Here is a 24,109-nt window from a genome sequence, read left to right as displayed (position 1 = left end):
TTGGAAACCCCTCTTTGTTTTCCGTAGGGCCAAAACAGAAATGGTGGAGAAATAAAGGGAGGGGGACATGGACCCCTCAAGTCACACCACTTAATCCCCACCTGGCTCTGGGTGCCGTACAGACAACTTCCAGACCCCGGGAGCACAGCTCTAACTACCTTGTTCTTAATTTGCTCTGCAACTTAGGTATAACTATGTATGCTGTCGGGGTAGGAAAAGCTATTGAGGAAGAACTACAAGAGATTGCCTCTGAGCCCACGGACAAGCATCTCTTCTATGCCGAAGACTTCAGTACGATGGGAGAGATAAGTGAAAAACTAAAGAAAGGCATATGTGAAGGTACTATCGCTTACCTATAGGAGAGGTCCTCACATCACACAGGACGGCATGGACCTCTGAATGAGAAATTCTCAACCTCTTCCTTCAAAGTGCTTAAAAAAGTGCCTCCCTGGTGTTCAGGGCCAGTAATGCCTGGAAACACTAAGCACAAAAAGGGGAACGGGAGAGAGAGAGGACAAAAGGAACAGCTAGAATTGATGAGTGCTTGCTGCATGCTGAGCAGTATGATAAATCTTTTTTTTTTTTTTTTTTTCGACGTTTATTTATTTTCGGGACAGAGAGAGACAGAGCATGAACAGGGGAGGGGCAGAGAGAGAGGGAGACACAGAATAGGAAACAGGCTCCAGGCTCAGAGCCATCAGCCCAGAGCCCGACGCGGGGCTCGAACTCACGGACCGCGAGATCGTGACCTGGCTGAAGTCGGACGCTTAACCGACTGCGCCACCCAGGCGCCCCTATGATAAATCTTTTGACACACCAGTATACTTAATCCCCAGAAAACCCCCCCAGAAATGATCATTTACCTACGAAACAACCATTATACACATCAGAGAGCTGATGCGCAATTTCAGGATATGCCTATGATGGAGTGGAAAGGGATTCATATTTCAAATTTTTAAAGAATGCCTTCCTGCACGGAGCACTCCTATTTACAGAATGTAGATTCCGTTATGTCCAAGAGCTCCCTCTGCTTATCTCCACTGCACTCCTGGGCCAGGAAGCTTCTCTATAGCAGCTCTGCCCAGCTCCCCTACTTATGTCCCAGGTTCAGTCACCAGTAAAATCCCAAGCGAAATCATGTGTTTCATTCCTCTAAAGGAAAACACAACGAGATGAAGGGGGACCCAGGGAGGCAAGGCCTTTCAAATTTCTTTTTTTTTTAATTTTTTTAGATGTTTATTTATTTTTGAGAGAGAGAAAGAGTGTGAGTGGGGGAGGGGCAGAGAGAGAGGGAGACACAGAATCCGAAGCAGGCTCCAGGCTCTGAGCTGTCAGCACAGAGCCCGACACAGGGCTCAAACCCACGAACCATGAGTTCATGATCTGAGCCAAAGTCGGACGCTTAACCGACTGAGCCACTCAGGCACCCCAGGCCTTTCCAATTTCTGATGCGAGTAGATTCGATTTCACCTCTAGGCTGTTTAGTTCAAACTGGAATGTTCAGTGGAGCCTTTGCCACTAGAGCTTAGTCCTTGGACAACTTTAAGTTTCTTCCCCACCCACCTTGTAGACATGACATTTTTGGAGGCATTCTTAAGGAAGATGCACTTGAGGGGTCCAGGTTTCTCTTACTAGGGAACACCCCCAGAGTGATCTTGGATTACCCTGGGAACCAATTGCTTCTTGAAACTGGCATCACCAAATAAAACCAAAATCCCCTGGGTTACAGCTGGTAGGTAAGGAGCTGGTCTGGGACCAGTTTCCTAAAGAGCACACATGCATGCAGACAGCTGTCACTCCTGTTGGTCATCTTTTTCCTCTCAGCTCTGGAAGACTCGGACGGAAGTCAGGACTCCCCAGCAGGGGAACTGCCGAAGAAGGCCCACCAGCCAACAGGTAAAATCCTGAAAAGCCAATAGGTAAATTTTAAAAAGCAGTGTTTCTAGGACCTTTGGTGGTTGCTTCCGCCCTCAGACAAAAGTTGTAAAGGAGTGAAAGTGAGTAAGATTTGAATTACGTTAACTATGGCTTTTTTCCCTTGGTCAGATAGGAAACATTTGCTCTCCACTTTAAGCCCTATTTGGTAATAGCCTCTCTGCTGAGTCTTTTGCCACAGTATGTCCCCAAAGTAAAGCCGTGTACTACATGCTAGGAACATCAAGTACCTTACTGAGACAGCTGATGGCTGTCTTAGAACCACAACCGTGGTAAGCAGGTTTGACTTCAGTTTTCTTTCTCTTTACAGAATCTGAGCCAGTCACCATAAATATCCGAGACCTACTTTCCTGTTCTAATTTTGCAGTGCAACACCGATATCTGTTTGAAGAAGACAGTGTTTCACGGTCCACACAAAAGCTTTTCCATTCAACAAAATCTTCAGGTAATTCCAAATACAGTATTACTAGAAGGGAACGTGATACCAGCCTCTTAGCTTGCCAACAAACTCAGCTGAGAGGAGGAAAAGTAAGGAGGGAGGAGGAACCAGGATAGAGGATAAGAGAACAGCTTAAGTAAAATGAGAACTCAAAAAAAATTAACTGAAAGAAACTGGGGCAGCCTTCCCTGCAGTCCACACGAAAGGCAGTGTTGGAAGTGTACACGGCCCTTTCCTGGTATTTACTGGATCTGACTGTGCGGAAAAAGTTGAGCAGTTCCTTCATTTTGGTTTCTTCCGTATGCTGATTCAGTCCTATTATTATGCATCTGGGAAGCCTGGTGGGTTATAGAGGTGAGTGAACACTTTCCGTGTGCTTTCTCAGGAAGTCCTTTGGAAGAAAAACACGATCAGTGCAAATGTGAAAACCTAATAATGTTCCAGAACCTTGCAAATGAAGAAGTGAGAAAGTTAACACAACGCTATATCCTTTTCTAATATTATGCTTCTATGTGCAATGCAAAGAATCTTACCAAACTTCACAAATACTATTTGTGGGTGTATATCAAATGAAACTATTTCCATGAAGTCAAGAGTAGTGAACTCCCAGAAAGGCTTTTTTACTTAAGCAACCTGATAGGTGTTTCAGAGCCAAGGGCAAGCCAAGCTTCGTGGCCAGGGTCAAGCACGTAGTTGCTATCTGCTGTTCTAGGGGTTTAGCAGGAAGGCCAGTCTGCCAGGAAAGTAAAAGTCTGCAAAGTAAAGAGAAAACAGACTGAAAATTTAACTGCCTCTCTGCTGGGAGGAAAAGGAAATGTACTGGGTCTGATGTGCATCAAAGGTACAGTAAGTACAGGCAAAGAATGTGGACTGAAGAGGTTTCAAACTCCATCTAAACTCCAGACCTTTCCTTTGGCCCCAAGCCATACTGCAGCCACAGTTGGTCAGTGTGCAGTTTCTAGAAGACTAGGGTTTTTTGTTTGTTTGTTTGGCAGCAGAGATCTTTTATATCAGCACTCTAAGATGAAACATGCTATCAAGGGAACAGCAGGGTCCAATGATTCATTAAACCAATTATTACAAATAAAAGGAATGCTTTGAGATAATGGAGAAATGAGGATTCAGTGTTTTTATACTGCCAGCTGCTCTGAACTTCAAATTACAGTAAGCTTACTAAAGCTGGCTGATGTCTATCTCCACATGCATCAATTAGCCTATAGGGAAATGGTTGAATCCTGAACTATCTCTGTGCCAATGGGTTGATATAATAAGGAACAGATGTAGCAATTCCCTTTCTGAAAGCTGGAAATATGCTCCCTCAAGTAAAACAACCTGACAGTGGTTAACGTGGGTGATGAATCCAGGCTCTCACTCTGTCACCAAGGGGATGGGTGGAGGGGATTAAGGAGCTTACGTGAAGACAAATGCTTGTTCTAATGCCCCTCTCCTCTGCCTTTTCCCACCCCACTTCTGAGGGTGTTTCAGAAGTTGACTAAGGAAGTTACATATAAAAGAGCATAGGGGCCCCTGGGTGGCAGAGTCCGTTAAGCGTCCATTTTGGCTCAGGCCATGATCTCGCTGTGCTTGAGTTGAGCCCCACATCGGGCTCTGTGCTGATAGCTCAGAGCCTGGAGCCTGCTTCCGAATCTGTGTCTCCTTCTCTCTCTGCCCCTCCCCTGTTCACATTCTCTCTCTCAAAAATAAACATTAGATTAAAAAAAAAAGAGCATAGGTCTTAAGACTTCAAGGCTGCTACCTTTTTGCTGTATCTGGCATCATGGGTGAAAACTCCCCGATCTCTTTTCTTTCCTGACATTATTTACTAAGGCCTCATCCTTCTCTTCACATTCCCAATATTATCACTCTGGCTCCCAAAGGTGTGCTGTGGCAAACTACTTTACAAGCACACAGATGTGAGTAGAATTAAACATTTTTCTGAAAGAATTTTAACTGAACTCTCTGGCTTTGATGTTAAAGAAACATTTAACCTGAAAGAGATTTATAGTGTTGATAGCATGTGTTAAATGAAAACCTCAAGTCAGAGTTTAAAAATTTTTAACAGAGGGGCACCTGGGTGGCTCAGTTGATTAAGCATCTGACATTGGCTCAGGTCATGATCTCATGGTCCATGGGTTTGAGCCCCATGTTGGGCTCTGTGCTGTCAGTTAGAGCCTTGGAGCCTGCTTCGGATTCTGTGTCTCCCTCTCTCTTTGCCCCTCCCCGACTCATGCTCTGTCGCTCTCTAAAAATGAATGAACTTTAAAAAAATTAAAAAAACTTAACAGAAGTGGAAAAAGTTTTATTTTTCAGGACAAATTTTTATGTAGATAAATCAAGTTTGTATTTGAATGTAAATAAAAACAGGCAATTCAGATTCCTCTTCCTTAATTTGAGATTTACTAGAAGAAATGACACAGAGGATGGAAGCCCTGGAAAATCGCCTGAGATACAGATGAGGATTTGAAATGCTCTACATATTTGTACATCGTATCAAGGCTGACAGTGAAAGCAGTTCGGAGCCCCAAAGCTCAGGCTGTTGTTACTTCTAGGTTGTCAAGTAAAACATAAGTAGTACTGAGAGAGCTGGTTTGCTATAGAACAAAGACAAAAAGTGTACACTAACTTGTATACATTTATTGAGAAAGAAAAATCCTTCAGAATCCTAAAATACGATTATCAAGTGAGAGCAAGTAAGCTATGCAAGATATTCTGTAACATACTGTGGACCTGATTTGCTTTTGCCTTGTCCTGCCTTAGTGTGTTGCAATCTCATTTGACTACAAAATAGTTTGCAGTCTGAATTCTGTAGAACACTGGCCATAGGAAAAGCTATTTTTTTGTATTGGACTTTTACCTTGATATATGTATATGGATGTATGCATAAAATCATAGAACGTATGTACTTGAATTAACAAATTGGGATTTTTTTTTTATACAGTATTAAAGTTCACCACTTCAGAGGATGGTATTCTGTGTAAATATTCCTAGTTTAACTTGAAACACAAGGTATGTGTATATGGGAAATGGTCAATATGCATTTGAAAAAAAGTATTTGGGGCACCTGGGTGACTCAGTTGGTTAAGGGTCAGACTCTGGATTTCAGCTCAGATCATGATCCCAGGGTCGTGGGATCAAGCCCCACGTCAGGCTCTGTGCTGCATGGACCCTGCTTAGGATTCTGTCTCCCCCGCCTCCTCCACACACTCTCCCTCTCTCTCAAAAAATATTTAAACTTGCTGGCAATCAGGAAAATGCAAGTTAAAACAATCAGCTTGGCAAAAATTAGTATGTATGACAAGGATGTAAAAAATGGAGCTCTTGTACACTACTAGCGAGAATGCAAACGGGCATGCTCGTGCAAATGGACATTTTAGTGAAACTAAAAATGCCCACAACCCTGCACTCTAGCAACTGCACTTACCAGCATCTAACTAGAGGACTTTAGCACATACAGGCAAGGAAACCTGTACAGAATGTTACTCGAATTTACAAATTAGAAATAACCTAATCATCATCACAAAGAGAACTGTCAAATTGTAGCACAGTCCATACCTCAGAACTACTATCCATCTAAAAGGAATGTACTAAAAAAATAAAAATAATTTAAAAGGAATGTACTAGGGGCACCTGGGTGGCTTATTAGGCTAAGCATCTGACTCTTGATCTCAGCTCAAGTCTTGATCTCAGGGTCATAAGTTGGAGCCCTGCATTGGGCTCCCACTGGGTGTGAAGCCTACTAAAAGAAAAAAATAAATCAGGGAACCCAGTGTCTCAGTCTGTTGGGCATCTGGCTCTTGGTTTCTGGTCATGATTGCATGATCTCACATCCCTGAGAAAATAAGAAAGTTGGAATATAAGGGTCAAAGGAGACATCAAGTCTTTCAAAGCACTTAGAGCAGCAGGAAACAATACAGGTAATAACTTCATGAAGAAATGAAGACCCCCAACATGACATCCTTCCCATGGAAGCTACTGTATTTGAGGCCAAATGATGCTTTTTAAATGAAACACCTTTAGTATGCTTGTTTAAATATTTTAAAATGAGTGTTTTCATCAGAATGTCCTCCCAAAAGGCAGTGTGGTAGAGTGAGAACATCTAAGCTTCAATCCTATCTGAAAATCACTGGTATTTAAGTATAAAAGTTGTGTGGTTCAAAGTATCAAACCTCAGTTTATATTTGTATTTGAGTCACCCAGTTGACCCTGAAAACAGGTTTTCATGAGGAAGTATTGATTTGGGTTGGCCTTACCTTCTGAGATACACTTCTAGTTCAGGCATTGCTTCCTTGGCACAGTTGTACTTCACTTTTTGTTGAGTCCCTGCTCCCCCTAGTGGCTCTAGACTGTACCTCCCCCCACTTCATTTTTAGCTATTGAATACATTTCATCGTAAGGTTTTCAACTTTCTTCATATTGGGAAGGAAAATGCCTTCATAAGAAAAAAAGCTCTCCAACCAATTCATCACATTTACATATTAATCCAAGATATTTAAGATTATCTAGAATCTGAAATACTTCCCCATTTTCCTTGTTTTGTTATTTGTACATATGTCTCAGGTGTTAAAAGTTTTGCATTCAGGTTTCATTATTTGTGTGACTTTTCCAGGCCTTGCTTTCTTCATCTGTCAAATGGGACTAACGGTACTATCTCAATGGATTGTCAAGAGGATTAAATGGCTTAACATGTACACTACTTATGTTTTTATTCTTCAGCCTCCTAGAATTATCTGACACAAAGAAGGTAATTTAAGTATATGTTGAGCAAATGAATGCTTTGCTTACCTTACCCTGAGGAAAGTACTTTGGAAGATTCCTACTCCTAAATTACCTTTTGAAGCAAAAAGATAGGAATAGTAAATTATAGTAAATGTACAAGATGTTCAAGACCTACTATAAACAAGACAAAGATGAAATTCTGGCCTAGAAAGCCACAAGCATATCAATGAGAATTCAATGTTTAAACCCTAAAGTCATTATTCACCCTGTTTGAACTCCTAAGTGACAACAGAGTTGAAAATGCGGAGTCTCTGTCCTCTAGGATCTTAGTTTAGTGAGAAACAAATGTGGCTAATGTTATAAAAAAAGGTTCTATGGTAACTCAGAGGCACCCCATCTAGACTGGAAGAGGATGTTGGAGTAGGCCTGGAAAAGGAGGGGAAGGAAACCAGATGCCTCTGCACACAGGGGGAGCATACATCTAAGGGGCAGCTGGAAGTTAAGATTTGCAACAAAGCAAAGAGAATTTTCCATGAACCAGATCTTCCAGAAGGCCCAACTCATTGCATTCATGGCCACCAGCCTCAAGTTTGTTTTCTTCTCTACGTACCTTTTGCCCCTGCCACCACACCACACCGATTACAATTAATACACTCCACAATGACCAACCTCTTCTTTCGGACATTTTTATCTCCAGACGTAACAACTCAGTACAAGTATGGAATAAATCCATTTGGCTGGAATTTCCCACAATCCCCTGCATAAGAGAGCTTCCTAGCCAAACACATTACTTTGATTATAATCGGAAAATTACATGTAAAAATGCCAACTTAGACCTTCCCAGATCTTCCTGACCAGTGGTATTTTCTCCAATTCTGGCAGCATTTTAATGGCACTTCATCACAGCTGTCCCAGGCCAGAATGGGTGAGATACATTTCCTATCTACTAGCTTTAAACTCGTTTTCTCTGAACTGTAAATTCCTTTCTTGCTTAAAACAAGGAGTGCACAAAAAGCACATATAAAGAAAAGGCAAAAGCCGAATGACCTCAGAGCATATTATCACTACCTAGAAGCCCCTAAAAATCACCAATTATTTCCTAAAAGCCATCGCTCCAAAATGCCTGCAGCCACAAGTCCTGCAACAGAATCCTTACAAAGAAATGGTACCCTAGTGTTGGCAACAATGTATCCTTTCAGGTACACCCCTTCACTAAATTGTAACTGGTCAAACTGGAGGGAAAAATAATCCAAAAATAACCCAAGTAGCTGCAAGCTCAATTTGAAAGGCAAAATTTATCAAGTAGAAAATAAGCACCACAAACTTCCTTAACCAAGGGCAACCATTTTTAACTAAGGAACAGACTAATGGCATTAGAGACCAGCAGTAATCTGACCAAGCAAGTCTTATCTGACAGATTTCAAACATTTTAAACCACCTGGGGGATACCAGTCTCTGGATGTGAAGATAGGAGCACTTAAGAACATTTACAGGGGCACCTGGGTGTCTCAGTCGGTTAAGGGTCCAACTTCAGCTCAGGTCATGATCTCACAGTTCATGAGTTTGAGCCCTGCATCAGGCTCTGTCCTGGCAGCTCAGAGCCTGGAGCCTGCTTCAGATCCTGTGTCTCCCTCACTCTCTGCCCCTCCCTCACTCACTCTCTCTCAAAAATAAAACATTAAAAAAACATTAAAAATTTTTAGATTTTCATATCTCTGTGGCTGTTGGCCAGGAGATGCTACTTTGAAAACATGGGGTAACATTTGGGGGTGTCATTACAATATGGAAGAAACATGAATAAGAAATATCCTGCAGTATTCAGCCCTCCACAACAAAGAATTATCCCATTGAAATATGTCGGTAGTGCTCCCAAATTGAGAAATACTGAGTAACTGACTAACCAGTAAAACTAGTTGGTAACAGCTACTCTTCACATGGTATCCATAACATCAAATTCCAGACAAACTAAAATTATGTAATGTTATCTTGAAAGAGACCCATTCCCCCTTCTACGAAACTGGGAACCTGACCCACCCATGGTTACCATAGCAATTAAAGCCTCAGGGGTGCCCGGTAGTTCAGTGGGTGATGTGACCGCTGCTCTGGTCACAATGTTGCAGTGTCTGAGATGGAGCCCCAAGGCGCTGGATTTCGGGCAGGCCTGCTTAAGATTCTCTGCCCCTCCCCCACTGGCATGCTCAGCTCCCAAAAGAAACAAAAAAAAAGTCTTGTGACATTCCAGAGCATATTGACGGCCTCATCAAGGTCTCACTCATCTAGGTCTCACTCATCTACTACCCGGTTTTGGGTAGTACGAGAGTTGGATCATCTGAAGTCCAAATGATATGATACGGTTATTTCTGACACTTTTGCAGCCTTAGAGCACAGCATTGCATACAGTATACCCCACCAGCAACATTTGACTCTGTAAGTCAAGACATATCTACAGTATTTTTCCCTAAATTAACTCCTGAGAATGTTCCAAGGGAAATGTGGGAAAAGGGTTCCAATGGACATACATGGAAGACGTAGTATGCAGCTTCCTAAAAATCTGAACACCAAACACTTCACAGTGCTATCTTCCAGGAATAAAATTATATAAAACAAATGTTGGGCAACTGGATTTAGCACTTATTGAAGGCCTGGGATTATTCTGAGGGGCCCTAAGTACATTTCTTCTACCTGAACCACTACACACCCTTTGGAAAAATCCTTCTTCATTAAAGTTCAACAGAACTTTTCTCAGAATGAAAACATTTCGGGTGAGGATATTTCATTTAATCCTCTCTGCTACTCATTTGTAGATATAAGCTGCCTTATGAATTGCAATTCTGGTTAAATTCTGGGTATTGATCTTTGCTGCCTCTCAAACATATTCTTTTTTTTTTTTTTTTTTTTTTTTTTTTATTTATTTTTGGGACAGAGAGAGACAGAGCATGAACGGGGTAGGGGCACAGAGAGAGGGAGACACAGAATCGGAAACAGGCTCCAGGCTCTGAGCCATCAGCCCAGAGCCTGACGCGGGGCTCGAACTCACGGACTGCGAGATCGTGACCTGGCTGAAGTCGGACGCTCAACCGACTGCGCCACCCAGGTGCCCCTCAAACATATTCAAATAAAAAATGCCAACAATATTCCAAGATTGGAATCTCTTAAAAATCTAGTATAGGAAAGGAACTCTGCACTCCCTTTATAAAAAGGAAAATGGCAACTGAGATGTACAGCTATTAACCCAAGTCTTGCCACCATATCTAAATGCCTCATCCTCTCAAATTCTATCTTCAGGAAAATGTATGGGAACAGAAAGATACAAAGAAAATAACGGAAATGAATACAGTTTTTAAAACAAGCTCTAGCCAATTTTATTAACGAAAAATTTTACGTGATTTACTTTTCACCAGTCTGTTCTGGCATGCTTCGAATGATATCAGAATCACCTGGAAAATAAGACATAACAGTTTTACAATTTGTTTAATGGCAACTGGTAATCATCACATTGGCAATGGTTATCTTCAAAAGTTGTTACACTAGATTTGCTGTCACTTCTCAAGGATGATCAGATACCTAGAGTCACAGACATTTTCCACGGATGCATCATGTAAGTCAGACTTGGTTTATCACCAGCATTGATAAAACCAGACCTAGGGAAAGAACTAAGTCTGGGGACACATGCATGGTCTTAATATAGCGAATGTTTAGCCTGCCCTGATTATTACAAAATCAGAACAGCGAGAATATTCGCAGTCTTTTATGAATTAATTAAAAACTCCTAAGTTCTGGGGCGCCTGGGTGGCGCAGTCGGTTAAGCGTCCGGCTTCGGCCAGGTCACGATCTCGCGGTCCGCGAGTTCGAGCCCCGCGTCAGGCTCTGGGCTGATGGCTCAGAGCCTGGAGCCTGTTTCCGATTCTGTGTCTCCCTCTCTCTCTGCCCCTCCCCCGTTCATGCTCTGTCTCTCTCTGTCCCAAAAATAAATAAAAACGTTGAAAAAAAAAATTAAAAAAAAAAAAAAAAAAAAACTCCTAAGTTCTAAAATATAACATGATCTGTATTTGTAGCCACTTCTTTTTCTCAACTGAATCTTTACCCATCTGTCCTTAGGCAGCCAGTAAGGATTCCTTTCTACTATTTCATTTGATCCCTCCTCCCCCTTTATAATTTCACCTTTACCAAGGTCCTAAATTTTAAGGGCTTCAAACAATTTTCATAATCTCAAAGTAAAAAAACTTCATTTACACCAAGACCTATCATAACGTACTTATATCCGTTATCAATTTTCTGTGAAATAAAACTACAGGATATCCCTTGCCATATATCCATATTCTGAATATCTGAACCTAGTTAGCAAAGATATTTGTATACCAAAGAGTACTTGTAATTACATTCTAAAGGGAAAATTCTTTTATGACTTAAAAAACATACCTGGATCAATAATAGCCAGTGTGCACACTCTGTAGTATTTCCCACACGCTGTGCCCAATTCAATATTATTGCCGCTGTAGTGATGGACACCAGTTTTGGCCAACATGGCATAGTATTCTATTTCAGACTTCCTTTGGTAAACAAAAGACAAATAAATAAATGCCATACCAAATGACTGACAGATTAAATGTTACTATTTCCCTCAGAAGTTTTAACTTCCAACAGTCATCAAATCAATAATCACCCTAAAAAAAGTATCATATCCATTAGCCAATACAAACCATCCTTTCCTTTGGTCTTTTCTAAGAAATGGGACACCCAGCAAATATCTTCTGAATACCTATGTTTAAGACCATAACTATGCTTATGGAAAAGAGGGCAGGATGTGAAATAAAAATATTTACTTAGCATTTACTACACATCAGACACTTTACATAATCCCACAATAACCTCTTAAGTAAAACATACTCAATTTTTTTTTAACTAATAAAGACATCCAGGCACAGATCAGTAAGTGGAGGTTCCAGAATCCAAACCTGTGTTATGTTTCAAAGATAAACTATTTCTGGAGGTGCCCAGGTAGCTCAGTCAGTTAAGCGTTGGACTCTTGGTTTCAGCTCAGGTCATGACCTCAAGGTTTGTTGAGTTCAAGCCCTGTATTGGGCTCTGTGCTAACATCGCGGAGCCTGTTTCGGATTCTCCCTCTCTTTGCTCCTCCCCCACTAGTGCTCTCTCAAAAATAAATAAACTTTTGGGGCGCCTGGGTGGCGCAGTCGGTTAAGCGTCCGACTTCAGCCAGGTCACGATCTCGCGGTCCGTGAGTTCGAGCCCCGCGTCAGGCTCTGGGCTGATGGCTCAGAGCCTGGAGCCTGTTTCCGATTCTGTGTCTCCCTCTCTCTCTGCCCCTCCCACCGTTCATGCTCTGTCTCTCTCTGTCCCAAAAATAAATAAAAACGTTGAAAAAAAATTTAAAAAAATAAATAAATAAACTTTAAAAAATTATAAAAAAAAGATAAACCACTTTTATCACTCTCTGGTGCTCTGAATCCTAGATGGGGAATGATACTACTTACATAAACTTAACATTTCTGCGTCAATTGAGTAGACAAACATTAATGGTTTTACAAATTAGAAGAGTCCTAATGGAACCTTGCCACTACTCAAAATATGGATCCACAGACCAGCAGTAGTGTGGGTGCTTGTTAAAACCGCCTAATGTTAGAGGCACCCGGGTGGCTCAAATGGTTAAGTGTCCACTGACTTTATTTCAGCTCAGGTCACGATCGATCTCATGGTTTCATGGTTCGTGGCCCCTGGTAGGGCTCTGCACTGACAGTGGGGAGCCCACTTGGGATTCTTGCTCTCCCTCTCTCTAGCCCATTTCCTGCTCCTGGGCACTCTCTCTCTCTCTCTCCAAATAAACATTTAAAAAATTTCAGGGGCACCTGGGTGGCTCAATCCATTAAGCGGCTAACTTTGGCTCAGGTCACAATCTCTCAGTTTGTGAGTTTGAGCCCCACTTCGGGCTCTGTGCTGACAGCTCAGAGCCTGGAGCCTGCTTCAGATTCTGTGTGTGTGTGTCTCTCTCTCTCTCTCTGCCCCTCCCCCATTCTCACTTGGTCTCTCAAAAATAAACATTAAAAAAAAAAATTAACAAAAAATGCATAATGTCAGGTCCCATCCCAAACCCATTAAATCAGAACCTGCATTTAACAAGATTACCAGTAATTGTGTGCACATTCACGTTTGAGAAGCACTGATATAGAAGGTAAGCCTGAAGACCAAACCATGGGATGGGATGGAGAACAGAGCACTCCAGGCAAGCCAATTATGTACAGACACCCTATATAAAATGTCACAAGAAGGTTACGCATTACCACAGAAAAAACTCAATGCAGTGTAGCAGACTGATCACATGGCTTATATTCTGTACAGTCCAAGTCTCTTTAACTTATTTTCCATGCTAAATTCAATTTCAAAACAGTGAAGTCAAGCTAAAACTTGGGGAACTAGGAACCTGTAGCTCCACAGACAGCCTGCGCTTTTCTTACCTTAGTTTTACTATACAGTAACAAGTTAAAAAAATGGGATACTTTTTTAAAAAACTTATTTATTTTTGAGAGAGAGTGAGAGAGCAGGGGAGGGGCAGAGAGAAAGGGAAAAAATCTCAAGCTGGCTCCAAACTGTCAGCACAGAGCCCTATGCTGGGCTGGAACCACTAACCCACTAACCCTGAGATCATGACCTGAGCAAAATCAAGAGTGGACACTTAACTGATTAAACCACCCAGGCAGCCCCCAAAACAAAGTACTTTAAAAAAAATTTTTTTAATGTTTGTTTATTTTTGAGAGAGAGAGAGAGAGAGAGAGAGAGAGAGAGAGCATGAGCAGGGGAGGGGCAGAGAGAGAAAGGGAGACACAGAATCAGAAGCAGCTCCAGGCTCTGAGCTGTTAGCACAGAGCCTGATGCGGAGCTCACGAACCGCAAGATCACGACCTGAGCCGAAGCTGGACGCTCAACCGACTGAGCCACCCAGGCGCCCCAAAACGGAGTACTTTTCAAGAATGACCAAAAAGGCATGACACAAAATACATGGAAAAACAAATTTCTGTGCCTCCCTCAAAGTTTGACGTTCCATGGTTTTTCCCCTTCTTGCCACACTTCTCCAAAATACAAGCTTACAAAGAGAAAACATGATGGGGGGGGGGGGGTGGTTCAAGACCCAAACACCACAGAAGCATCCGTAAATTTTCTGCAGGTGCTCGCTCCTAAAACAAATTTTACATAAAGCTGAGTTAGCGCTACCCCGATTGCCCAAGCTTACACTCCTGGATATTCACTTCGATGAATATGCAGTGGACGATACACACACTCAAGGTTCCTTGGATTGATTACCTTAAGGCTGGGCAGTTGTTGGCGAGGATGACCAGTTTCGCTTTGCCATGTCTGATCATTTTCAGAGTCTGCTTGTACCCCAACACGTACTTCCCACTTTTCATAACGAGTTGGAGCCTAGAGTTGATGGACTCCAGCGACTTTTTCTACAAAGCAAACATTTAACACGGACCTGAAGGCCTTGTTTTTAACCATCTCAAAACAGAATCCAGCTTTTTGGAAGCTGACCCCTTTAAGAAAAACCTCCAAAGTCTAGGGTCCCAAGTCACTGAGAGGACCGCTAGATTTCCTCTCGGGTCCCTCCAAGCCAGTGAGCACGCTGTCTCCCCGGTGTGCTCAGATCGGCCCACCCCGGCCTAGACATTCCTCCACGTGAATCGGCTTCCGGCCCTGCCCCGCTTCACTCACCGTCTTCTTTGCGGCCACCATCTTCCTGCCTTAGGTGCGGGGCGGACCCAACCTAGAACATACAAAGGACAGGACAGGTCGTTTAGGATCAGAACTCCAAAGAGCAACTCACTGCGCTGCCAGTGCGGCCCGCACCTCGGCCCAGCAGAGCCCACTCACCAGAAGCAACCGCCAAAATGGCCGGGAGAGAGAAAGGAAAGAGTTCCCACAATGCAAAGCTCTTCACTGCAAAGCCGGGACGCCGGAACCGGAAGCAAGCCGCAAGCGGAAGGGGCAGGGCAAGAAGAGGAGGACTGCTGCAGGTTGCTGTTAGTACAGCCAGTTAGAGAGGCGGTGGGGTTCTGTACCTTCTCTTGCTGCGGGACTTAAAGCTGTGCCGGTGTGTTGCTCCCAGCTGCAGACTCGAGGAACGTCGAACGGGGCGGGAGTTAGAGAAGCCGACTGAGGGTGAGGCGGGAGGGGCGGTGAGAAGAGGCGGCTGGATTCACGGTCTTGCTGCCGCTGAACTCGTCTGTACCGAAGCCGCGGCTCGTGGGGAGACTCGAGGAAGGCTTCGGTGCGCCTCGGCTCCCGGGTCTACCTTCCCGCGTCAGTTCCGCGCGGGCCGAAGCAGCTGTGTGCCCTCCCCTGTCTTCGCCCAAGTTGCCGGCCTCTCGGAGAACGGTGGCGCCCCCGCGCTGGCTTCCCCAAACTCACCTCTTAAGTGGCGGTGTTAGTGCGACCTTGTAAGCTCAATTTGCAACAGAGAGCAATAAACAGGTCTAATTTAGAAATCTTTTTGTTGTGAACGTTGGACCTTGATATAAATGTCCAGTGAAGGATCATTCAAAATACGAAGCACAGAGCTTCCAAAATGTACCAGCACCAAAAATGTAAAATCGGACCAATAGGTAAGCTGTCATTATGTGTCAACTTTTAGGAATCAGGAACAGTCACAGTTGCTCAAAGACCTGTGAACAAGGATATTTATTTTGGTATTATTTTTGATGGCAAAGGAAATCAGAAACATGCTCATCATTTTTTTAAATTTTTTTCTTTAATGTTTATTTTTGAGAGAGAGAGACCGAGACCGAACACGAGCGGGGAAGGGGCAGAGAGAGAGGAAGACACAGAATCTGAAGCAGGCTCCAGGCTCTGAGCTGTCAGCACAGAGCCTGACTCTAGGCTCGAACCCACAGACTGCAAGATCATGACCTGAGCCGAAGTGGGATGCTTAACTGATTGAGCCCCCCGGGCGCCCCAAATGCTCATCATTCTGTATGTATGTATATATGTATAATATATAATGTATATATATAAACAAACCAATACATGTGTTTGTATATGCATACAAAATTCAAGTCTGGAAAGCTAATCATCAAAACTCACCACTGGATAAGATATGAGAAAAGTGGGTGATGAGAGGACATTTTTTACCTTAAATATTTCAGTACTACTTGAATTATTTCACAGCATGCATTATGTAAAGTTCCTTATTAATCATAAAGTGGTGATTTAAATAGATCTTGTGAAACATCAGTTATATCTGAAAACAATATTTCTCAAAGAATGGCTCCCAGATCACGTAATTCAGAATCACCTTGAATTCTGACTCTTGGACCCCACCCAGGTATGTGGAAGAAGTGTTTGGTGGGGCTTGGGAATCGTTTTAATAAGCAGCCTCAGTGATTCTTATAAATACTAGAATTTGAGGAGTAAGGACCTAAAGAATGAGGGGCGCCGGACTGGCTCAGTAGGTAGAGCATATGACTCCTCTTGGTCTTAGTGTCATGAGTTTGAGCCCCATGTTGTGGGTAAAGGTTACTTTTAAACACACACACACAACTGAAGAATGAGATGGGCAAGTTGTTTTTGAGGCACGCCTGCTTAGGTAAAGACATAAACTAAATTATGAAGCCTTACACTTTTATACTGAGCCCTATATTTTCAAAGCTTTTTAATACTAACTTTCTCCCAAAGTAATCAGGATAGAGATCACCCCCATTTTAGAGATTAAATGATTAAAGTACTTGATATGACTTTCCTGGGGTACTTTTCATTATATGTTACCAAGTTTCTGGTCCTTACTATATATGTCCTCTCTATACTTTAAAGAAAAGCCTGGGGCGCCTGGGTGGCGCAGTCGGTTAAGCGTCCGACTTCAGCCAGGTCACGATCTCACGGTCCTGAGTTCGAGCCCCGCGTCGGGCTCTGGGCTGATGGCTCAGAGCCTGGAGCCTGTTTCCGATTCTGTGTCTCCCTCTCTCTCTGCCCCTCCCCCGTTCATGCTCTGTCTCTCTCTGTCCCAAGAATAGATAAACGTTGGAAAAAAAAAAATTAAAAAAAAAAAAAAGAAAGGCCTTAGTTGCTTTCTTCCAGGGATCTTATTATTATTTTGAATTGGAAGACAGAGAAGCCCAAAACACTTATGTATGAAACATGACCACAAAATATTTGAGAATTCTTCCTAGGGGATCTTAATGGATTTTGCTGTATCTCTATGGAGACAGATTTAGGTTCTTGGTTTTTGTTTTTCTTTTCTTTTCTTTTTTTTTTTTTTTTTTGGTTTATTTTTGAGATAGAGTGCAAGTGGGGGAGGGACAGAGAGAGAGGGAGACACAATCTGAAGTAGGCTCCAGGCTCTGAGCTGTCAGCACAGAGCAGAACAAGGGTATTGAACCCACAGACCATGAGATCATGACCTGAGCCAAGTTGGACACTTAACCGACTGAGCCACCCAGGCACCCCAGGTTCTAGGTTTTTCTAGTTAATATCTGCATGACTTGGGGCAAATTGTCTAAAGGTTCTAAGTCTCAGTTTCTTCATCAGAAAACTAGAATAATATGTCTATTTCATAGTATTGTTGCGAGGATCACAATAAATGTAATGGTGTATAAAACATCTAGCATAGCCCATAGTACAGAATAAATGGGCAGTGAATATTAGTTCTCTTCCTCAATCCAACTCCTACCTCCCTAACCTCCCCAACCTCCCCAGCACAGCCACCCCCCCCCCCATACCTAAAGTCATTGACAACATCATAAAACCTATGCACTAGGGGAAGAAACACTTGCAATACAAAAATGACAGTCAAATCTTTTGGCTCAAGAAGATTTTATAAAATTGTGGCACCTGGGTGGCTCAGTTGGTTATGTATCCAACTCTTGATGTCAGCTCAGGTCTTGATGTCAGCTAGGTCTTGATCCCAGGGTCATGGGATCCAACTGCACATTGGGGTCTGTGCTGATGGTGCGGAGTCTGCTTAAGATTCTTTCTGTCGGGGCACCTGGGTGGCTTAGTTGGTCAAGCATCCAGCTTCAGCTCAGGTCATGATCTCAAAGTTTGTGGGTTCAAGCCCTGCATCGGGCTCTGTGCTGACAGTCTGGAGCCTGCTTGGGCTTCTCTCTCTCTCCTGTCTCTACTCCTGCCCTGTTTGTACTCTCTCTTTCTCCCAAGTAAATAAATTTAAAAAGATTCTCTCTCTCTTTCCCTCTGTCCCGCTCACTTGGTCTTTCTAAAATTAAAAAATTTTTAATTAAATTTCCCACCTTTGTATTTTATTAGAGCAGAAATTGGCAAACTTTTTCTATGGAGTCAAATAATAAATATTTTAGGCCTTTGAGGCCATATGTTCTACGAGGCAACTACTCAGCTCTGCTGTTGTTTCACAAAAGCAGCCATAAGCAATATATAATGGCTGTGTTCCAATGAAACTTTATTTACAGAATCAGGCAGCCGGCCAAATTTGGCCTGCAGGCCATACTTTGCTGACCCTTGTGTTAAAATATTACTCTTACTATTATTAAAAATGGGTGCTTTAAGTCATGTCCTCATTCTAAAGAGATGTATGTTGAAGTATTTACAGATGAAGTGTCATGATTATCTGCAACTTATTTTTGAATTGCTAAAATAAATGTAAATAAAGTCCTAAATGAAGGTAGACAGTTGGGTAGAGCAAATGCAGCAAAGTGTTAACAATTGTTGAATTTAAAGTGGAGGGTATTTAGGTATTGGGTGTATTATTCAACTTTCTTGAGTTTGAAAATCATCATACTAAAAAGTTGGGAAATATATATGCTTTAAGAAAGGACTTTGCCATTAGATATTATTTTGTTTTTTTCTGGATGCCCATCTGTAGCATTTCAGAGTGATTTTGAAAAAATACCAACAGGTAAATGTGACAGAATAGAATTAACACAAGGCTTTGGATTTCCATTCACCAAAATCGCTGCTCCAAGATTCTGAGAACTCTGCAGGCACCTGCATTCATTGTGCTTTTGGTTTATACTTGCTATGGGAATTAAAAGTGACAGGCTGCATTCCTGGTTAGAGCAAATACTAACAAGTTCTTGTGATATTCATTGGTTCAGTACACTGGCCCATCCCCTTAAGCGGTTAAAACTATCATATTCATTATCATCGCTATTACTTAGTGTCCAGATTAGGAAGTGGCCCGTTAATACAGGTGACCCTTGAACAACTCAGAGGTCAGAGGCACTGACCCCCCACATTTTCAAAAGCCCATTGTATAACTTTTGACTCCTAAAAAACTTAACTACTAATAGCCTCCTGTTGACCAGAAGAGCCTTATCAATAACATAAACAGTCAGATAATGTATTTTTTATATTCTATGTATTATATACTATATACTTGCAATAAAGTAAATGAGAAAAGAATATGTTCCTAAGAAAATCATAAGAGTAAATACATCACAGTTCTGTACTGGGGAAAAAAAAATCCACATATAAGTGGACCCTTCCAGTTCAAATCAGTGTTGTTTAAGGGTCAGCTGTAACTTGGAACTCTATTTGTCTAACTCAACCTTCACATTCTTAAGTCACCCGGACATTAAACATGCTCAGAAATCTGGTGAGGGAGGGACAGTGAATCCAAGTGAAAAGATCCTGTAAACTGAATGAATATTGGTGACCTTTTGACTAACTAAACACACATAGACCAATATAAGAATTCTGAACCATTAGAGGACAAAGGGGAATGAATGCTACCTATTCCTCTGCACCCTTTCTGCCTCCACAATAATAAGGAATCCAAAATATTTCTTCTGTTCCCCTCTCTGTTCAGACTAGGAATGCTCCAGACTGCACTGGATTAAAAATAAGCCAGGGAAATGCTTTCTCCTTTTTTTTTTTTTTTTTTTTTTAAACCATTTTTCCATCCAAGGAGCATAGGTTTTTTATATTCTTGGATACAAAGAACCCAGAATACTTCATTCACTATTTTACTATAGAGGGGTGACATTTTAGGAAAGTAGTGTCCATAAATGTCTTTGGATTATTTTATATTTCTTAGAGTCCATTTTTGAAATTTTAGTATAAATGGGGTTACTATGTTTCTACGTGTCCATAATAACATTTTACATATTCAGTAATTTGGAAAGCCTTCCATGTACATGTACTTTTATCCTTAATAAAGCTGTAATACACAGATTGACACTGATGTTTTTTACTTTTAACTGGAACTTAATTAACTTAATACTATACATGATGTAACTATGTCCTGCAGATCAGAAAATGTCACTGATTAGCTAATGAAGAAATAATAACTGCAAATTTGTGACATCAAAACATGAGTATGTCAAAGAAAAATGATAAAAGGACTCCTTGGAGGTGAAAAGACTTATGAACTATGCTTTCAAGATACAACTCAATCAAGGTACTATTAGCATTTAAAATCGCAGTATCAGGTATGTTCAGGTATTATCAAGAATAAGACAGGACAGGTAATTGCTAAGAAGGAGACTAGTCATGGAGAGGGGGAGGTAGGGTAATCATTGTATATTAGTCTAGATACTTAAGTTGTGAGCAACAGAAACAAACTAGCTCAGTTAAGCATAAAAGGAAAATTATGTTGTAGTTTACCAAGTGAACAGGAAGCTTGGAGAGTAAGACCTAGATGTGTGCATACTAGTCATGGGAGAAGCAGTACCATTTATTAGTCACTGGTTCAGAACACTCTGCAAACCACAGGATAGCACTCCAACCTTCAAAGGGGTTTTATCTTGGTTGGTGCCATAAGGGAGTGTTTACTGTGCCCTTCCATCATCCTATGGGTTTAGCTGCTTCTGGCTATTGAGGTAGACGAGAAGACCAGTAAATCACATAGAAATTAACCTATTACATTACTTGTCTCATAGTAAAGTGAGTTATTTAATAAGATACACCGAATGTATTGTCTTGGTGTGTAATGTCTTGATGATACCATCCACTAATGGATGGTGCTGCCAGGGGCCCGAAGTGCAGGAAAAGCAAACATAATCCACTGTCTATTAAAATACAGATTTTCTGGTGCTTCAAAAGAGGTCTGATCACTCTTTCACAAGGTGGCTGATAGGTCCCCTCAAATTATAGGTGCCATTTTGGAGGCTTACACTTTGTTACTCTTACTGCTGCTGGCAAACTGGGCACTTACCCAGGGAAACCATGTTAAGTGGAGCAACATGGTATTGAGCATATATATGGCTTCTCTCCCTGTTCTTAGAGCCATTTTATTCCTGAGTTCATTGAGCAAGACTTGAGGTGGCTCATGAGAAAGATTTTCTAACATCCACAGGACACCTGATTAGTATTACTCACCTGATTATAAAATGCTTCCTCTGAAGAAAAATGGAAGAGACCACGGCTTGGCTGACAAATTATCTTCAAGGAAAAGTAAGATACCCCAGTCAAAAAATAATTGATGGGGAAAGGAGGAAACTTAACTGGGCTCAGTAAGCATGAAAACATTAGGACTCAGAGAATTTCAAGTTAGTGTTCATATTTAACCAATCTTGGGGCACCTGGGTGGCTCAGTCGGTTGAGCATCCGACTCTCAAATTCAAATCAGGTTATGATCTCATGGTTCGTGGGATTGAGCCCCGCATCAGACTCTGTGCTGACAGCACGGAGCCTGCTTGGGATTCTCTCTCTCTGCCCCTCCTCCCCCTCTTTCAAAATAAATAAATAAACTCAAAACAAAATCTGTAAGTTATTGCAGCTCTTTTGAGGAAGAATGGAGTTTTGAAAAATTTCACTAGCTAAATAAAATTAAATGTGACTTTAACTTACAAAAGCGTCGGCTGAAGTGGGAACCTGCTCTGGACTGACTTGTGTCCCCTCCCTCCCCCATTCATATGTGGAACCCCTTACCCTCAATGTGACTCAATGGGGAGGTAGGGTTTAGGAGGTAGTTAAGGTTAAATGAGGTCATAAGGGTGGGGCCCTAATCTGTTAGGGCTGTGGCCTTATAGGAGGAAGAAGATTCCACCCCAACCCCTATGTGAGGACACAGCGAGAAGGTTCCCACCTGCAAGCCAAAAAGAGTTCTCACCAGAAACCAAATTGGCCCGTACCTTGATCTTAGACTTCCCAGGCTCCAGAACTGTGAGAAATAAATATGTTATTTAAGCCACCCAGTTTATGGCATTTTGTTAGGACAGCCCAACCTAACAGCCTTTTGATAGCATTTATATAAGACATAAATATTCCCCCAAATTTTGGTCTATTCTGCCAGGTCCATTCACATACCTCTCCCCCTAAACTTCCTTTCACTAATCCTGTCAATTTACTCAGGGACTTGGAATCCAGCCAAATCCTTAGCCACTCTCAAAGTACTTCTCTTGGGACATGGTAACCCTGGATAGAAGGCTAGAAGAGTCATAATATGTATTTGTAATGTTGTAAAGTGTACTTCCTCAAAGACACCCAGTCTCCTCCTCACTGGAAGGGATTTGTGAATTGATTGCTGGGGTGGCCTAGGCTTTGCTGGGCCTGCACTGCAGGAAGGAAAGAAAGAGGGGAAAAGTGAGAAGAGAAGGGAGCAGGAAGGGGAGGAGAAGGGGGGATAGAGAAGGAAGGGAGGGAGACCTCTAAATACACTGTAGAGACCATAGCTGTGTACCCCTATGGCCCGTGTAAGGAAATATGCCAAATTTCAGGCAATTTGAGCATCCAAATCAGTAATGATGGTGTTATGGTCTGAATCGTGTTCCCTCATTCATATGTTGAATTCCTAAACTTTATAATACGGCTCTTTTGGTGACAGCCCTTTAAAGAGGTAATTAAGGCAAAATGAGGTCATATGGGTGGGCCCTAATCCAACATGACTGGTATCCTTATAAGAAGGGGCAATTATAGGGTGCCTGGGTGGCTCAGTCGGTTAAGCGTCCGACTTCGGCTCAGGTCATGATCTCACGGTCCGTGGGTTCGAGCCCCGTCGGGCTCTGTGCTGACAGCTCATAGCCTGGATCCTGCTTCAGATTCTGTGTCTCCCTCTCTCTCTGACCCTCCCCCATTCATGCTCTGTCTCTCTCTCTCTGTCTCAAAAATAAATAAACGTTAGAAAAAATCACCATTTGATAGCCATCATAGTAATAACTGATCCCAGCAGGAATGTTAATGTATGCTAACAGTAGCAGATAAAAGTTTGATGAGATACAGGGTATTAGTCTTAAAGTCTTTCCCCATAAATTATGAAGAGTAAAATCGTAACTTTTTGGCGGCAAACCTGGCAAACACTACCCTAACTAATCAAAGTTAACATCACCAGCAAGGGGACATCATGTGCCTATGTTACAACATAACATCTTGTATTCCAGCCCAAACTGCATTGCCTGAAAACAGTCATAAGGAAACATCAGACAAATCCAAATTGAGAAATAGTCTACAAAATAAATGGCCTGTTCTCTTAAAAAATGTCAAGGTCATGAAAGACAAAGTCTGGGGAACTACATCAGATTAAAGCAAACTAGGGGCACCTGGGTGACTCAGCCCGTTAAGCGTCTGACTTCAGCTCAGTTCATGATCTCACGGTTCATGGGTTCGAGCCCCACGTCGGCTCTGTGCTGACAGCTCAGGGCCTGGAGCCTGCTTCAGATTCTGTGTCTCCCTCTCTCCCTGCCCTTCCCCTGCTCACACTCTGTCTCTCTCTCTCAGAAATAAATAAACATTAAAGCAAACTAAAGAGGCATGACAACTAAATGTAATGTGTGGTCCTGGATTGGACAATTGGCCAACGTTGAATATGAGGTGGATTAAATAGTATTAACAGCAAACTTCCTTGTGGTAACACAACTGCTGTTATGTAAGAACAGATCTGCCATCCAAAGCTGGTCTACCAATCAATAGCCACGGGCCACAATCGCCTCCTCCCCCCTCCCCAGCTATTTAGTGATGATTCAGATGAGCCCTCCCAGTCCTTCGTTCTCTCCGGGGCATCCTCCCTATGCCTCTCTGAGTCTTTTTTCCTCTCCTCCTTGACCCCACCCTCCACCTCCTGCCAACCGGGCTCCCTGTTCCTGTCTTCTGCTTCCTCGTTCCCGC

The 24,109-nt window shown here is 42.3% G+C and overlaps 2 protein-coding genes and 1 non-coding gene across 4 annotated transcripts in view; 1 reads left to right on the top strand and 2 right to left on the bottom strand.

Moving 5' to 3' along the window:
• The window catches only part of MATN2 (matrilin 2), a 122,214-nt gene extending 117,384 nt beyond the window's left edge, over positions 1-4,830 (top strand). Inside the window, exons 14-18 of one of the 2 annotated variants that reach the window (XM_032591931.1) lie at positions 187-339; positions 1,825-1,896; positions 2,303-2,380; positions 2,760-2,858; positions 4,775-4,830. In XM_032591931.1, the coding sequence (XP_032447822.1) occupies positions 187-339; positions 1,825-1,896; positions 2,303-2,380; positions 2,760-2,858; positions 4,775-4,830 (458 nt within the window). Of the gene's footprint in view, positions 1-186; positions 340-1,824; positions 1,897-2,245; positions 2,381-2,759; positions 2,859-4,774 lie in introns of both variants that reach the window. The other variant, XM_032591930.1, reaches the window with a different exon arrangement.
• Positions 4,831-10,422: 5,592 nt separating this feature from the next.
• On the bottom strand, positions 10,423-15,052 carry RPL30 (ribosomal protein L30). Its single transcript, XM_030304269.1, has 5 exons — positions 14,972-15,052; positions 14,813-14,864; positions 14,405-14,550; positions 11,510-11,640; positions 10,423-10,527 (listed from the first exon to the last, which is right to left on the bottom strand). Exons 2-5 carry the CDS (start codon positions 14,831-14,833, stop codon positions 10,478-10,480), a joined length of 348 nt encoding a protein of 115 aa, XP_030160129.1. The 5' UTR covers positions 14,834-14,864; positions 14,972-15,052; the 3' UTR covers positions 10,423-10,477.
• Positions 10,703-10,834, bottom strand: LOC115506577. Its single transcript, XR_003966431.1, has one exon. It is a non-coding gene; the product is annotated as a small nucleolar RNA SNORA72 (small nucleolar RNA).
• Positions 15,053-24,109: the final 9,057 nt, after the last annotated feature.

The sequence above is a fragment of the Lynx canadensis genome, chromosome F2, assembly GCF_007474595.2.
Source record: "Lynx canadensis isolate LIC74 chromosome F2, mLynCan4.pri.v2, whole genome shotgun sequence".
NCBI classification, from domain to species: domain Eukaryota; kingdom Metazoa; phylum Chordata; class Mammalia; order Carnivora; family Felidae; genus Lynx; species Lynx canadensis.
This window is presented reverse-complemented; position numbering and strand designations above follow the sequence as displayed.